General features: G+C 38.0%; 1 protein-coding gene across 1 annotated transcript in view; it reads left to right on the top strand.

The window, feature by feature from the left end:
- Positions 1-18,299, top strand: part of ITGA9 (integrin subunit alpha 9) — a 329,646-nt gene that overhangs the window by 208,260 nt on the left and 103,087 nt on the right. Inside the window, exon 16 of the mRNA XM_075212608.1 lies at positions 7,022-7,171. Within this exon, the coding sequence (XP_075068709.1) occupies positions 7,022-7,171 (150 nt within the window). The remainder of the gene's footprint in view (positions 1-7,021; positions 7,172-18,299) is intronic.

Below are 18,299 nucleotides of genomic sequence, written 5' to 3'. Positions count from 1 at the left end.
GGATAATATATATATATTTATATATAATTTAAACTAATGTACCAGATTGCTAATAGCACAATTAGTAGTACTCTGCCCTATGAGCCATAGGACTGTGGTTGCAAACTAATTTATTAATTACAGCTTATATCACAATTCTAATTCTACACTTATAATTCTAAACTTATAAACTCTAATTCTACACTTATTCTAACTGGAGTAAGCACACACCTAGTTTTTAGAGAGGATTGGAGTTTTAAAAAAGCCTGTCTAGATGCAATGTCAATTTGTAAAGAAACATAAGGATTGGTTTACCAGTTTGAACTAATATTTCATAGTGGGAAGGTTGGGACTCCTCCAATTAAACAATATTACTTTGCTCGTTTAGATCATCAAGATTTGTTTGTATTCAGTAAAGACTGTCTCTTCCACTGCCAATACAAAAATAAATCTGGGAAGTCAATACTGCAGAGTATGTTGGTGCTATTTAAAAATAAATGGAAATAAGTAAAATAAATAGCCTAGCTTGCAGGAAGGATGGTAGCAGTATACATTAGTTCATTGGCAAGTTTAGACCAGGCACTGGTTTAAAAATGTACGGTATTGTTAGTAGCAGGCCATGGTCTGCTATGGGCAATTTTTTTTCTGACCTACACTATATGTTAGTAAACAAATACCTTTAAATGCAATATACAGGTGATATTTTTTGCACCTCCCACCATGAAAAAATGATTTAGTAAAGTCAACATGAGCTTATATTTTTAAGTCTACTTAGTCCATTGAAGTAGCATGGTTAGGCAAACTTTCTGTTATTTCAGTAATTATTTCCACATCTTATTATAAAATTAACGTTTAAGTTGTCATAAAGAACATTCTTTTGTTTTTCTGGACATACAAAGATACCATTAATGCAGAATGTTTATTTGCTCAGCGGCTGTCGGATTTTGGTCTGCTGAGAATTGTCCATGTTTATTGTTGTACGCTTAAGCTGTTTCAAAGGGTTATACAAATGGGAAAATTGTTTGTGGTTGTGTTTGTTATCCTGCAGATAAATTACAGAATGGTTGTTGTTTTTACCTTAATATATTGCAGAACTTTCTCCCCTTTGAGGCAAGAGTTTTAGCAATATTATTCTGGTGGTATGGAACAATATATACATAACCTATTAATATTTGTATAGTGACAAAGCTGTCTTTGTAAAACAGTAAATACAATGCAATTGATTATACTTTTATTTATCATGTTATCACTATGTATTGAAATATGAGTTTAGTTGATAGTGTACTGAAAAAAGTCCAACAAATTAAACCTCTCATAAATTACCACATTGTTGCTTTAGTCTTAAGCAAACAATGAAACACTTTGTAAATTTTAACTAGAAAAAGCAACAGTAATGAACAACTGGAAAAGTAAAATATAAGAACCTTTCCTCTAATAGTATAAATGTGACATTCTGTATAGTATGTATTATTTTACTAATTTTCAAATGAAAATGTATTTGCTCATGTTTCTAAGCAGATATTGCTGTTTTCATTGGACTTTAGCCATACTGTGCATTCAGTGCTAGTCAAACAGGAGCCTATGCCATTAGATGAGTAAACACTACAATTGCTGTAGTACTTATATGTGTAACGTGTTTTAATGACAAATATTACTTTTTCTTTTCCATGTTTGCTTATAAGTCTCTCTTTTTAAATGTATTTAAGTCAATAAAAGTATATAATTTTGTTAGCAAGAAACCAAACCAGTTAAAAGGATGAAAAGAGGAAGAGCGTCTGCAGTACCTGTATTAGGTATACTTATAAATTAGCTTCCCCTCTTCCAACGCCAGGCATAATATTGTTCCTGCTCCTACCAAATATTCCCATAGTCCAAAAACATTTATGAGACATGATAGCTTCTGTGAAACTTAACTTAATACGGTTTGTTTCCTGTTCTCTATCCTTGTTCAATTTCTTCTTACCTTCCCCTTCAGTGTTTCTCTAACTCAGAGAATCTATACAAGTGTCATAATAGCAGGATCTCTCCAGCCATTTCTTCCTTGCACAGACGTTGTCGCCGCATAATATGATGTTACTATATAAACATAAACAAAGGATAATAATAATAATGGTCCACCAATCATATACATTCTCTGCATCTACACCAATTACTAATCAGCCAACTCCTGCCCTGGTCATGTCCACTGTGGTTAATACTCTCAGGGCTTGTAGACAGCACATACTAGGATCAATGTTCATCATCAAGATGGGAGAGGGGGAAATTCTGGAAATAAAATAAATATACAGTTCAAAGGACTAAAAGCTTGCACAGCTCTGTATGACCGTGTAAACAAGGTGCAATAAATAAATAAAACGCTATACTGATGAGATAGGGGGAGATCCTGGCTACTTGGTGATTATACCAACATGTATTTTGCTCTTTAATCTTCAATATTGGAGCGGTGACCACGACAACATGTAATATTGCCACTGGTATATATTTTGTAATTACACTTCACATTTGGTTATGGTTAATGGTATTCTGTCACTGAATGAATTCCTCTTACTGATCTATCATTGTGATTTTAATATGTGTACATGAGATTAATTCTTGGATCATTTATGCAGAAGAAGCTCTGGAAATTAAACAATAATAGAGAGAAAGTGCTTTAGTTTCATTTATAATTACATGTAAAATGCCTTGACGATAAAACAATCTCATAATTTCTGATGCTTGATCACAGTTCATGGTATAGTCCTGGGACTTGTGGACAGAAATGATGGATGGAATTTTTCTGAAGGTGACATTTTGTCAAGGAATGCTCCTTCATTTAAACAAAGTGGGAGCAAACATGTTTGGATTATTTGATGTATGTTTACAAGATTTCTCACCCTCCTCCTTATTTCCTTCAAAACACTACTATTTTATTACAGATTTGAAATAGTTTTAGTTCTAAAATGTAAAATGCAGGAACATTAACCTAGCAGTTATGATGCATTGATGTTTATAGACTGGGTTATTTATACAATAATTCCAGATTAAGTGCAATATGTGCAAAATATGGTTATAGTTCAACCGCAGTACTAGAAACGTATATAAATATTATCTGTATAAACTGTGAGTTCTGTTGTCATTACTTCAGCCAGTAGACTGTAGCACCAGATAGAAAACATGTACTAAAAATGTAGCTAGATAAGCTATGCTTTACTAGTTATATTGTGTTACTATTATAGTAAGTATTCCTCCTTTGTGAAAATGTCATTAAAGTACAGGTTGCTTTTTTAATCTTCTAAAAATGTATCCAATCCCTTTACCGGCTCTATTGCATCATTAGCTGGTTCCCTCTGATTAATGATATCATTTCCCAGATATACACATATACACACTCAGTGGCCACTTTAAGTAAAGCACCTTTCTTGTAGTGGATTGGACCTTTGCCTTCTTCATGGTAAGGATTCAACAAGGTGCTGAAAACATTATTTTGTGATTCTGATCCATGTTGATATTATAGCATCACACAGTTGCTGCAGATTTGTTGGCTGCACAATCAAGCTGCAAATCTTCCATTTCACCACATCCAAAAGGTGGTGTATTAAATTGAGATCTGGGGGTAAATGTATCAATGACTGGATTCTTCAACTCCGGCGAGATCGGCGTCTTCAGCGCTTAAATTTAAAGCGGCGCTGCCTTGTAAAAGGAAACTTCCCTTTACAAGGCAGCGCCGCTTTAAATTTAAGCGCTGAAGACGCAGATCTCACCGGAGTTGAAGAATCCGGTCATTGATACATTTACCCCCTGGTGGACTGTGGAGGATATTGGAGTACACTGAACTCATTGTCATGTTGTACCAGCTTGAGATGACGTGTGCTTTGTGACATGGCATGTTATACTGCTGGAAGTAGACATTAGAAGATGGGTAGACTGTGGCCATAAAGGGATGCACAAGGTCAGCAACAATGCTCAGGTAGGCTGTGGTTTTTAATGGATGCTCAGTACCGTAGCCTCTGTTTCCTGGTCTTAGCTGACAGCAGTGGAACCCGATGTGGTCTTCAGCTTCTGTAACCCATCCACTTCAAGGTTCGATGTGCTGTGAATTTAGAGATGCTCTTCTGCATACCACTGTTGCAACGCATGGTTATTTGAGTTACTGTCGGCTCCCTGTCAGTTTGAGCCAGTCTGGCCATTCTCCTCTGATCGCTCTCATTAATAAAACATTTTTTTCCACAGAACTGCGCTGACTGGATGTTTTTGCTTTGTGCACCATTTTCTGTAAACTCTACAGACTCATGTGCAAAAAAAACCTCCCAGGAGATCAGCAGTTTCTGAGATACTCACTGCCACTCCCATTCCCCCACCTGGCACCTTCAATCACTCCAGGGCTAAATTCACTCAGATGACTTTTTTCCCCCATTCTGTTGTTTGGTCTGAACAACAACTGAGGTTTTTTTTAACTCTGCCTGCATGCTATTATGCATTGAGTTGCTGCCACATCATTGGCTGAGTAGATATTTGCATTATTGAGCAGGTGTACCTAATAAATATTTTTGTGAAAGAATTTTGTAATATGAAAATGATTCCATTTGTGCAGCATGTCGATTTGTTCTATCAAATAAACATAGTATATACAGTAAATGAATATATAAACAGTACAATTTTTTTTGCATAACATTATATCAACAATGACACCATTTTCAGTAAGATTTATTTTGTTCTGTGTGAACTAACATTTTGGCATTGTTCCCTACACGTCACTGACATACTTCCCACATGACTACTGTTAGTGGTCCTGCAATCAGTTTAAATTGTGGTTAAGAAAAATACTTTTTCAATTAAGTATGCTAAAGGCCATGTTTCTTAAACGTCTACTAAACCTAAAATGCAAGATGGCTTATAGAAAACAGTTACTAGCAACATGCAAAAAAAGTTATTAAATTTACAGATATTTGGCTAAAGTTGAGATCAATTGGTATATTTACTAAACTGCGGGTATGAGAAAGTGGAGATGTTTCTTTTTCAAACCCGCAGTTTAGTAAATATACCCCCAAGTGTCATCATAGATCTCCTATACATAGCAAAGTTTTAACCTCAGTCTTGAAACCATAAAGAAGTGTTTGCATGCTTTACAATAAAATGTGTTATTTTGAACTACAATAGATCTAGGTAGCAACCATGTTCAGTAAGGTGTACTATAAAAATAATTTGCTATAATGCTATTTAGCTAGTTACGACAAGCTACCCTTGATGGTAATCAGTTATTGCCGCTGATAATGTGATGCTACATAAAATCAAAGTGGTAACTGTTTTTTGTAAGGCCGCATGCAGTACTTTGACGGCATAATTGCTATAATGTGACGTGAACAATGTTCCCTAGTCACTTTCATGTATCCTAGTCAGAAAATCGCATCACTTTAAAATGTCTGTATAAATGTTATAAATACTTAATATTTAATAATCTTGGATATTTTAAGCATCACATGGTGAATATGGCTAGCAAATGTATAGCCATCACCGCCTTCCTTAGTGTGGTGTCACATGAGAAATGTTATCGCTGCTTTGCTCCTTCTATGCTTTCGTAAAAATGCTGTCTTATTGAAATGAAAGGGTTTTGCCTTGACGGTGTCACAAAAGCTGCAGACACTACAGACCTTCCAACATGACCTCTTCATCTCTGTACAAAACATTGTGTTTAAAGCATCAATAGGGCAGATTACATTCAGTACTGGAACAGCGCGCGTAGACACATGGCCTCAATGTTTTTACTCAAATCTCCGCTGATTTTCCCTCCCGTCCCAAAGAGATGCGAGGAGAAAATGAGCAGAGATATGTTACCGTATTGGCACCTCGCGGCCTAATGAATCTGCCCCAATGTGTGAATTCAGCAAGGTAAGCACACTAAGGACCTCATTTAGAGTCGGACGCAAAGTCCGTTTAAGAAGTGTAAGAGTGGGAGTGTGCCGCAGCTTGGTAGGGTATTATCAGTGGCAAGAAACCCCAGTTACATCCCACTCGTAATACCCTATAGAGCTGTGAGCAGTTTCTGCAGCTAGGTAACGCTTGCGCCACCTAATTCCTGCTGCACAGCTTTAGCCCTGTTTTGACGTGTGTTGCGTCTGCGCCTCACTGCGACTAGGATGTATTTACATGGTCACGCCTTCACAAATCCGTGTTCCTCCCATTCTCTTGTAGTGAGTCGCAAGCTGTCGCAAGTGTTAATTGCGTCCAAGATGCAGGCGGATTTGGTGCTTTCTGCAGAAGCGTGGTAGTGTTTTTTTGCTGGATGCGCCTAAAAACGGACTTTGCGTCCGACTCTAAATGAGGTCCTAACTTGGGAAATTTAGGGAAGAGTAGAGCATTTTGTACCAGATGAGAGGGGTAATGATACAGTGTCTGGCAACGTTTAGGGCCAGCAGAAAAGCAGCTCACTCAAACAAGTGCTTGTTATTGCTTCTACATTTTTCAATTGAGCTATTAAACAGTTGCTGTAATACTACTTTAAAATCTTTAATAAATCAACATGTAAAATAATGCATGTGGGACACAAAAATCTAAAAAGTGACTATAAAATGAATGATGATTTAATGCCAGCAACAACAGAGCGAAGGGACCTTTGAGTAATAGTTTCAGATTATGTAAACCTAATCAAGAAGTGTAGACAAACACTAATCAAGAAGTGTAGTCAATCTGTGGAAAAAGTCAATAGAATATTTGGGTGTTTATAAGATCTCACATTGAGTAGTTCTGGAGACCATAGCGCCCAAAAAAATATTAACGAAATATAAAAAAAAAAATGTATTAGGCTACTAAAATGGTGCATGGGCTGTATAAAAAAAGCTTATCAAGGATGGCTTCAAGAATATATACACTTTAGAGTGGAGAAGGTATAAAGGTGATACAATAGATGCATTCACAAGTTTTGGCTTGCTATCTAGTGTTTATTGTTCCTCCGGTGTGCAGTAGCTGTATTTATTTTTGCCAATTTGGGCTTTGTTTTTAAAGTTTTTGTGTAAGGTGTATTTTATTATGGGCCTAATATTATATGTGCTCTTTCTTTGTTTTGCAGCGCAGAGTGAAAGATGTGATATCGCCTATTGTCTTTGAAACATCTTACAGCCTTGGCGAACATATTATTGGAAAAGATGACAGAGACTTGCCTGCCCTTAAACCTATTCTACGCTGGAAAAAGGGACAGAAAATTGCACAGAGGAATCAGGTAAGATTAAAAATGCTGAATCTTTCTGTGTACTATGGCTATTTGCTTGACCTAAGTATGGTGTCCATATATAGCAATTCTCAGTGTGATATAGTTCACATGTAGCATTTATCCTTAGTGCATACATTTTCTGATATTCATTGATCTATGTTCAGTGTCGGACTGGGGCATGAAGGGCCCACCTGGGGACTGCAGCGCTAGGGGCCCACCAGAGGGGGTGTGGCCAGCCATCAAAGAGGCGAGACCAGACACTAGAGGGGGAGGGGTCAGCCCACAAAGGACAGCTAGCATAGTGTAGTATAAAAAGAGTGCAGTGTGTATATAAAGAAAACACAGTCTTGACCTGCCCCTTAGAATGGGCAGAACAGTCACCAAAAATCAGGATCATCCCACTAGACTCAGAACATCTGACAGACTGTCCTACCTGTTCTTGTCACTTTCACTACCTGTGGCTGTTGGTTTCTTTAGTTGCGGCTTGTCTGGATCCTGGAATGTTGGGTGCCCTATTTGAAAAAAAAAAATGGGTACATTTAGAAAATTCCAACCAGCCCCGGCGTTAAATCAATAGAATCCACAATTAATACTTAGGCCTTCCTCCAGCCCCAACATTAAAGTAATAGTATTCCCATTTAATAAATAAGCCTATTTCCCTTCCTCCAGACAGCCCCAGCAATAAATGAATAGCATTTACGTATAATAAATATACCTATTTCCCGCAACTGTCACACACACATTACATTGCCACAAGCCCGCTGTGCCATCACACATACATTACTGTGCCCCTTCATCACCATGCTGTGCCTCCTTATGATCACACTGCGCCCTCTATGCTGCTTTTGCTCCCCCCTTCTCCTGGCCCCCTTTATCACACTGTGCCATGCTGCTTTTGCTCCCCCCCCTTCTCCGGGCACCCCTTCATCACCCTGTGTCATGCTGCTTTGGGGCGATTTTAGGGCGGGCGATTTAGGCTCCGCCCCCTTTCTGTGTTCTAAGGCTGCCGGCGGCTGCACAGTATGTGCAGGTCCGTTCAGCAGTGAAAGTGTGCTGTCCCGCTGCTCTGATTGTGTTTAAAACACAATCAGAGCAGCCGGGCAGCACACTGTCACTGCTGAACGGACCTGCACAGTGTGCAGCTGTCGGCAGCAAGCCCCTGGTAGGGGGGGCGATCGCCCCCCCCCCCCTGGATCCGCCACTGCTTTACTCCCCCTTGCTTCCGTTCTTGCACTTACCTTTTCTATCGGCTTCTTTCTTCTCTTCTTCTGTCTTCTCTCTTCTTGCCGACTCCTCTCTGCGCTGCTCCTCACTGAACATCGGGCGTGAGGACATCACGGCCGACATTCAGTGCGAATGGAGCAGAGAGGAGTTGGGGAGAGCCGCGGTCATGTATTTTTTTTTTTCTATTTTTTTTTTTTTAAAGTTACCCGCTCCCCCTACCAATGAAGAGGGGAGCGATTAGGGTCGGGGCCTGGAGAGCCCGCCCCCCGGTGGCCCAGTCCGACCCTGTCTATGTTGATCACACATGAGCTGATCCTGCCAGTTGAGTCATGAGCTGTCAATGCAGTTAGCAGATGACTGCATACATTGGCCTACAGTGGTCATCAGCCAAACCTATTTTTGGGCATACCTCCTGAAAATGATCCGACTGACTTTTTATCGGATCATTGTCTAGAATGCCAAAACCACACTTCATCATCATCATTTATTTATATAGCGCCAGCAAATTCTGTAGCGCTTTACAATTGGGAACAAACATTAATAAAACAATACTGGGTAATACATACAGATAGAGAGGTAAGAGAACCCTGCTCGCAAGCTTACAATCTATGCAATATCAACACTGATATTGGTGTGTGTGTGGCTACTTTTATGAAGAGAAAGACAACAAGTTGTGAAGCTTTATTACATTAGCAACTGATATTCTGCTTCCTGGGCATATTAAGAAACCAGGTCCAGCTTCCAGTTCCAATGTGCCAGTGCAAGATGGCTCACGCATGCGCAGAGAGATCCTGCAGTGGCCTGGTGAGCTGTAAGACAATTATTACTGAGAGTCTGTATCGCCTGTATCGGAGGTAAGCATCGCTCGGCTGCCCTGGAAAAAAATGATTGATAATTAGCAGTAGCATAGGAAAACCTTTTTATTAAGGACCACCGCTGTCCTCCTATCATTATCGCCATCCAGTCTCTCTAGACATGAAAAAATGCTTTATTATTGAAATAAAGCATTTCTTCTTTAGTTAAACTATTATTATTTATTTATATATATATATTTTTTTAAAAAAAACTTTATTATTTAGATTTTTGTGATAGTGAAACAGGAAGACCAATGCCGTGTCATGCCTGAGCAACTGCCCCCCTACTACTTCCAGACAATATTGGGAACTGAGCAGCGCCCAGCTGCCCGGTCAGTCTTTAATTGTTAAATTAGGTGGTAGGAGATTTTCAAACCTTACATATTGCCAAATATTAATAAATAGGACAGAGTCTCTTTCTTACATTAGCATCTAGTCAAAAATAGTCAATAAGTAATCAGAACAGATTTAGAACGGCGAATATAAAAAAATATTGTATTTTTTTTGCTTTTAATGTCATAGCATACATGCATCGAGAAAAATCAGTAACTTGATTTAAAACAATATTTACAACCCCCTAGGATGTAAGCTCGCATGAGCAGGGCCCTTTTCCCTTCTGTCTCCTTACCTGTTCTTCTGCTCCGTGTTTATTGCATCTGCCTGCCTGGAGTTTCTGAAGTATTGGTACTTTTTGTTTATTGTTCTGTACTGTTATACCCTGTATAGTCTACTGTTTGTACTGTGTACGGCGCTGCGGAAGCCTTGTGGCGCCTAACAAATAAAGGATAATAATAATAATAATATTTCTTACATAAAATTACTAAATGCGCAATGATCAAAATAGGTTTATTGTACTTGTTTTCTGACTGCATGTCCTTGAATGATGTCAAACCCAATTACTCCAAATAGTATTATCTCCTCTAGTTTCCAAAGGGGTCAGTCCCTGCTTATTAGATTCAGGTCATGCTTTACTGATTTACAACCGTTGTAGACAGAAGCAAGTGATAATTCATTTCTGAAGTCTGAAAGGAAACATAGACAAATGCCTGTGAACATATTTTATGTGTGTTGAACCTAAAGTGATAAGTGAAATAGAGTTATTTTATCTTATAGTGTTCTCAAAACAGTGATTGTAGATGACATATTGACAGTGGGTCAGCTGGCTTAGCTTTTAGTATACACTAATTTGCTTATATAATGAAAAATCTCTAGGAGGACTTTAAATTGTGTGAAGAACAAGTAAGGAGAAAACTCTATACAAAAGGAAAAATATTCTATGTGGATGTGCTTATGCAAAGAATTGGTCATATTTATCAAGGCAAAATTAGGGTAATATGGTTAACTCTAAATGTACACTGATATAAGACATACTTACCAACTTTAGAAAGTTGGTTTCCGGGAGAGGTGGGCGTGATGGGGAGCGGGGCTCCAAAATGTGCGTCATTTTGGACCCGCCCCCGTGACATTTGACAGCAGGGGCGGGGCCAAACGCAGCGATTCACCGGGAATCGCGGCGTTTGGGATCTAATTCTGTGGGCACTTCCTAGTGAAGTGGGCAGATCCGGGAGATTACCACACTCTCCCGGGAGTCCGTGAGACTCTCGCAAAATGCGGGAGTCTCCCGAACATTCCGGGAGAGTTGGCAAGAATGATATAAGACATGGTCAAAGCAAGTGTGGGCTGGTCTGGCTTGACAATTTTTGCCACATGATCAAGAGGTAGACAGAGCCATGGGGATTTCATGTTGCAAGTATTTATGTCAGTTGGCATAGCCTCATTTAGAGGTAATAGCAAAGCAAAAAAAGGAACAAATGTACTCCTGGACAATCATGTTGTAATGAAAGGGGTCCAAATACATTAATTTTATTTTCATGCAATACTCCCTGCTTTTGCATGAAGCACACAAATACTGGACAGCGTTATTTTTACACTGCAAATTAGAGTTCTAGGACACACTCCTTCCCAACTTTGAATCAGTCCACACATTTTAAATTTGCTGGAGTAATATTCATTTTTAAATGTGTAAATTCATTTTGTCCCTGGTCCACTAAAGTTCCCATGCCCGGGGTACCATTAAGTGTTTGGGCATGCGGGCACCTATAATAGTACTACAATCACCAGCATAACTATGGCTGTAGGTTATTTGTTGTAGTTGAAATCAGTGGTGTAAAATGCAGCAAACATGCATATTATCTAACAGAATTTGCTAGTCTAACTTTAGATTTAGATTTAGTGTAATTGTTGGCAGCATTTCCAGAGATGTTGCTTTAGACTCTATAGTATAAAGGCAAAGTCTACATTTTAGTAAAAAAATGTACACAACACACCGAATACACAAGAGAGGTCCCCTTTTCAAGGCTAAATGTTTTTTGATATGGGGAAAATTTTAAAAGGACAACTCTCAGACTGAGGCTACAGATCTGCAGTTGAGTAAGGCTGTTTAAATATGTTGCCCAGATGTTGTTGAAGTCTTTTTTTAAGTTCAGGACATATATTAAGCATAAACATTTCAGCAGCAGATGACTGAACAGTTATTACATGCTGGGTGGGTCATATTCTGATGGACAGGCACTAGTCCAAAAGGTCTCATATCCTGCGCTTTCCTGCTCAGAACATACAATGCAAAAATGGAACTGACCTGCATTTCAGTGCATTTCCCTTTTTCACAATTAAGCCTGGAATTTTTAGTGTTAAGAATTGAAATTTTTATTTCTGAATCAAAACTTTCAGTCCCCACAAAAAAGAAATGCAATTGAAATGCAAAGAAATAAAAATAATTTTAAAAATAATTATATTAATTGATTATATGTTGTTTAGTTAAATGACCTCTGGTCACTGTTACAGCTGAAGCTGGGTCAGGTTAGTTGGGCTCCAGTGATCGAACAATTTTATGTCTTGTGAAAATTTGTGATATGATTATTTTCAGGAAATCTATTTTCTTAATTTTAATCACGTCCAGTGTTTCTAATACAGTGTACTTGTGTGCTTTGTATCATTGTCCTCTTGAAAAACAAACTTTTCCACAGTTTAATCTTTAAGATAGAGGGTAAAAGGATTTTGTTTAATATTTGTCTGTAATGCGCACTATTCACCTTGCCATCTATTATGACAAGATGACAAGCATCCCCAGTGCTTGATACAACTCCAGCCATACGTCAAGGTGGAGATCATGTTAGCTTGCTGATACACAGTGTTTAATTTATGCTATATATACCTCTTAGCATTCAGGCCAAAATGTTACACAATAGCCTTGACAGTCCACAAGACATTCTGCCACTTCTTTCTCTCGGTCTCTCTGTCTCTCTCTCTGTCTCTCTCTCTGTCTCTGTCTGTCTCTCTCTGTGTCTCTCTCTCTCTCTCTCTGTCTCTCTCTCTCTCTCTCTCTCTCTATATGTATATATCTCATATAGATGGGGATTAGCAAACTCCTTAAGAATATGTTCGTTTCTTCATGCAGGCTTCTTCCTTGCAACCCTCCTATAAAGGCTGTGTCTTGGAGATTGTTGACCCATTCACCTATGTTGACCTATGTACATTATCTTCCTTCGCAGCCACTGACATCTGTAAGTTGTTGATTGTCATAGTTGGCCTTACAGTAGTTCCTCTGAGAAGTACCCTTCATGCCAGGCAACTTAGTTTAGGATTGCAGCCTGACCTGGGGAGTGTGGCTGTAGTTTTATACTTCCTCCACTTTCCTACAATGGATTGCACTGCGCTCCTATGGATGTTCAATGCCTTTGCAATGGTCATGTTCCTTTACCCAGATTTGTGCCTCTCTGAAACCATAACTCTGATTAGTTTGAAATGCCTCCCTCTTTGATTCCTACTTTGAATCTTTTTTTGTTTTGGAAGTCTATAGGTTGCTATAGGACTGCACAGAGAGAGGGGTATTTATAATTACAAAACAATTGACAATAGGTCTACAATCTCTGTCTTGGTACTCAATACTCTGAGGATCAGTAAAAGAAAGCAATTTCTAAGCTGCAAAGAGAATTGTTCCAATTCGCTTTGGGGTAAAACTACAGCATAAATATTATAGCAGGTGGAACAGTGAAGAAATTTGATCAGCGGGGCTTATGTATCCTGCAGTAAAACTTTTCCTCCCAATATGAGATTTTTATATCAGTTTCACAAATTGCAAAATATATTGTTTGTCATGCCCATTACAGCTGTTACATTACCAAAGGGGTGATATATATTTATGTTGTGTGTGTATTACTTGTTGGAACAAAAGCGACCATCAATCGTGTGTGTGTGTGTGTGTGTGTGTGTGTGTGTGTGTGTGTCTATTTAATGCAGTAATCTGAAACCAAAGAAATATGAAAGGCGACTTGTTAATTTAGAGTAAATACAGTATTTTTTATTATTATTATTTTATTATTATTGTTCTTAGTGCTCTGTGGAGGATTTAACATAGATAACACAATTGTACATCTTTTACACATACATTGTACCTCTTGTAGGGTTACTGCGTGTAATAGGCCTTTATTTCTCCACATGCCCACAAAACACTAGTTATGGTTGCAGCCGCATGTGGACTGTGTCGCATCTTGCACTTACGCCCACTTGTGTCCCCTTATGATTGAAGAGTCGGACAGGGGAAGGAGGGGGTGTGTTTTTACCTTACTTTCCTTAATGAATCAGGCCCTTTGGGTCTATATTGATGAACATCTAGGATTACCTTATTATTATAGAGTTGTGTTCTAGTTTTATTTGATTATTTGATTGAAATTTTCTTATGCGACCGGAATGAATCCCACCAGTCCATGCTGGATTTCTTTCTGTTTTGTATTGTCTACAATTAACCATGTGCATACTTTAGGTATTGTATCTGTATAATTTTATTTGGAATACAAAGAAAGTAAAATGCAATTACCAAATCCACATAAAATTGAATCGGCTTTTTCCGAGGCGGACAATGTAACAAAATACATTGCAGGGAAGAATGATGACCATTATTAAAAAGAAAAATTTAGCAACATAAGCTCCTTCCCACAGTTTTGGAAATCTAATTCCTGTAATAGTATATATGTTTAAACCTCTCGCTGACTGCTGTGATACTTAATAAAGGTGTTCATATGCAGACTACAGCATGCTGAGATACAAATACAGGCACAGCTGGAAACAGACACAGATGTTATCAGTCAAGGGTCTTTCAGAACAGAACATTGCCTTGAAGGACCTTCCAACTAGCATGTCTAATTAATATTAATCAGATGTCTTTACTAACTTTATCATCATGAACCCAAAAAATAATGTGATGATTCGGAATGAGTTTTTTGTCTGTAAGATCTTGAAATCATTAATGGTATGGTAGAGAAACACCCTACACTAAGAAGTGATGCATGTGCAGACATACACTATCAATGAGCATATTACTATTATTATTATTATTACTATTATTATAATACACACGTTATTGTGATATATTTATAAACGCCTGTAAATAATGCCTGTATGAACAATAAGTTCTAGTATCATCACATCAGTATTTATTAGGAAAACTTTTGTATTATAATAAAAATACACCTCTATTATTTTGGATATTAGAACTCACCTCGGATTTCTGTGACCTGTATAAAAATATGCTACTTACAGGGCTGTGCTCATATGATTATTGTTATTATTATTATTATTACTACTAAATTCAGTTTTAGTTGTGATGGACTAAATTGTAGAAAAATATAATTATATCTTCATTTCAAATATCTTATGCATGCAGGAAAATGTAAGAAAACTGTTCCAGAGGTAACTGTGAATAACAGGTACTGTAACCAACAGCAACCACCTAGATGTCTTGCACTGGAAAAATGACAGAATCGGATTGGTTGCTATTGACAAAACCCTGGGTGTGGCTTCTCACAAGATCCAGTGGCTGGGCCCACAATTAGACTGAATACATTCATAGTCACACTCACAAAATGCACACTGTAGAACAGTAGTTAGTGAACAAGAGATTTTCTGTTTATTTTGCTCAGCATAATGCTGGAGCTGCTCAGTTTGCAATAAACAACAAGGAAGGCAAAAATTGCTAAATGAAACAAAAAATAAAATAAATAAACAAAATAAGTAAAGTAAACTGTCATGTCCAAACACATCCGGACCAAAATAGAACAGAGATAATTCAGAATGTTTAATAGTTTTCTATGGACTCCAATATTCAATATGGGATGTTTCCCAGCTCTGGCCTTTTAGGGTAATCTTTACATCTACCATACAGGAAAATTTGTTGAGAGGCCTGATATTTTCATTTAAAAAAATAATACATGAAGTAGAACTCTACAAAATAAAATTAAATTAAAGCTTAATATAACAAATTAAATCATCTTGGAGAAATTTGAATTACACAAAGAAAATATACATAGATGTCTACAAGGTAAGAACTATTTTCCTTTTAATAATCCCCTCACACATACACACAACTTATATATCCTGTTTATGAAATCAAATACTAAATATGGATAAAAGACTACAAATAAAAAAGTTTTTCTGTCAGTAAATAGACCAAAAGTCAGTTCACATAACCATAATACTAGTGGGATCATGCCAGGAAACAAACAGCCCTATGAAAATGAAAATAGATGGAGTTACCTGGCTGCTGTGTATTGTTTGATTGCACCATATATATTTTTCCAGCATTCAGACCAAAAAGGTCCACTATAGTCAGTCAGACCACAAGACTTTCTGCCACATCTCTGCAGCATCCTCTAGATGGCGTTTTGCAAACTCTTTGCAGGCAAGCATATGGGTTCTCTCAGCTAGTGCATCTTCTTCCTTGTGATCCTCCCATAACATCCCTTTTAGTGGAATTCCTTCTAGATTGTTGAGCTGTGGATATTATTTTACATCTCAACTACGTACGTCTATAGCTTGGGCAGCATAGTGGCCTAGTTGTAAGCACTTCTGCCTCACAGCACTGGGGTCATGAGTTCGATTCCCGACCACGGCCTTATCTGTGTGGAGTTTGTATGTTCTCCATGGGTTTCCTCCGGGTGCTCCGGTTTCCTCCCACATTCCAAAAACATATTAGTAGGTTAATTGGCTGCTATCAAAATTGACTCTAGTCTCTCCCTCTCTGTCTGTCTGTATGTGAGTGTGTGTCTATATTAGGGAATTTAGACTGTAAGCTCCAATGGGGCAGGGACTGATGTGAATGAGTTCTCTGTACAGCGCTGTGGAATTAGTGGCGTTATATAAATAAATGATGATGATGATGATAGCTTATTCAATGCCATAGTTAGCCTTGTAGTAGATTTCCTGATGCGTCCAGTAACTACATTTAGGAGGATGACCTGATCATCATCATCATTTATTTATACAGTGCCAACAAATTCCGTAGCGCTTTACAATTGGGGACAAACATAGTAATAAAACAATACTGGGTAATACAGACAGAGAGGTAAGAGGGCCCTGCTCGCAAGCTGCAATCTATATGGACCTGATCTAGGCAGTGTGGCTGTAGTTTGATATTTCTTCCACTTCCATACAATTGACTACACTGAGCTCTGAGGTATGTTCAGTGCCTTAGCAATGGTCTTGTACCCTGCCTCAAATGTTTGCCTCTGTATAATTATAACTCTAAAGTGTTCGGAGTGATCCTTCCTCTTTTCATTTGAAGCATTTTTATCTAAAGATCTCTACCATGCTCTATGGTCAAACAGAGAGATAGAGCGATATTTAAATTTTCAAAAATTTTAGGTGATTAATTCATTTCTTGCAAAGATACAGCCAATGAACTGATTGTGTGGTTCTGAGCTACCTATGCAAATTTGAGCTTGTAATTGCATAGGTTATGGATACTTTCATTTCTCATTCTTAATCATTTGTACAACATTCTCTGAATTTTTTTATTTTATCAGGGAACTCAATGGTATGTGGATCAGTGTCAGACAATCCTTCTTCAATGTATTTCAAGTTCAGCAAGTAAAGGTGTTACTGCTGAATACTTTTTCAAGCCACTGTATATATTACAATGCAACCAGGCTTATTTTAAACTGTCTATTGATGTTCTTCAAGTCCTGTCATTATCAGCTAACAGACAGCATCCTGCTCTCTAAATTACTCTACTACAAAAACATCTTAGCACTATTAATCAATTAGAGTGCATGGTGCTGTTTACTAGCTGTTAATGACAGCAAAAGGCACAGATTGATGCTAATCAGGCACGGAGTCTGGCTGGCAAATTTTAGCTTGTGGGGAAGGGGTGAGGGGGGGGGGGTGAGACTTAGCTCAGCAGCCTGTTAGGAACATTTTAAAGGAAAAATAAATGCAGGTAGCCTGGTGACCCAGCCCAAAGTAGTCCACTATGGGACCTGCCCCCTAGCCCCTGATCGGGCATCACTCCAGGAAACAGTAATGAACATTGAGATGGACAGTCTGTACTTTGCTCTATGTTCTGCTATGTATTGTGAACTAGAAGGAATATTTTATGATCGAGGGGCTACTGGGCATTGGGCTAAACGTAGTGGCCTCATTTATATACTTTGCCTTAGAGCCCATGTAGTCTAAAACTCTCCCTGAATATGTTGACGGTATATAAATAAAGGCTAATAATTAATAGAAATTGTGTAAGTGTCCTATGTCACTTGATGTCAAGGGTCAGGAAGGATATATAAAGCAGTTGACCTATTTCAGACTTCATCTCCAAAAGGGAAGAAATCTTTCAACTACAAAAATACCAAAACTGTGTTAATGTCATTATAAGAGAAAGTTTATGTTTACAGTTTTTCTATTTTATTGTTTGTAATTTGTGTTTAAATATTGAATCTAAAATGCAAGTTGTCCTATATAAAATAGCAAAAGCGCTCCTTCTTTATAACGCTAGCTTTACACACATGTCAACCCTGATGTTCTTGAAAGGATGTTATATAATGGAATGAATACATTTGAATGCAGTTTTGTTCAGACGCTACTTGGTTCATACCTGCCAATAAGATGTGACCTAATAGACAATGACTGAGGTTCGGGATGTGACCTCATTTGTCCTGACTTTCCACCCTGGAATGTTGGAAGGTATACTAGTGTAGGTAAAATAGTGTTATTCAGGGTACTAGTAGAAA

This window comes from Mixophyes fleayi, chromosome 5 (genome assembly GCF_038048845.1).
Source record: "Mixophyes fleayi isolate aMixFle1 chromosome 5, aMixFle1.hap1, whole genome shotgun sequence".
NCBI classification, from domain to species: Eukaryota; Metazoa; Chordata; class Amphibia; order Anura; family Limnodynastidae; genus Mixophyes; species Mixophyes fleayi.
Note: the sequence above shows the minus strand (reverse complement) of the source record. Positions and strands in the feature narration are given on the sequence as shown.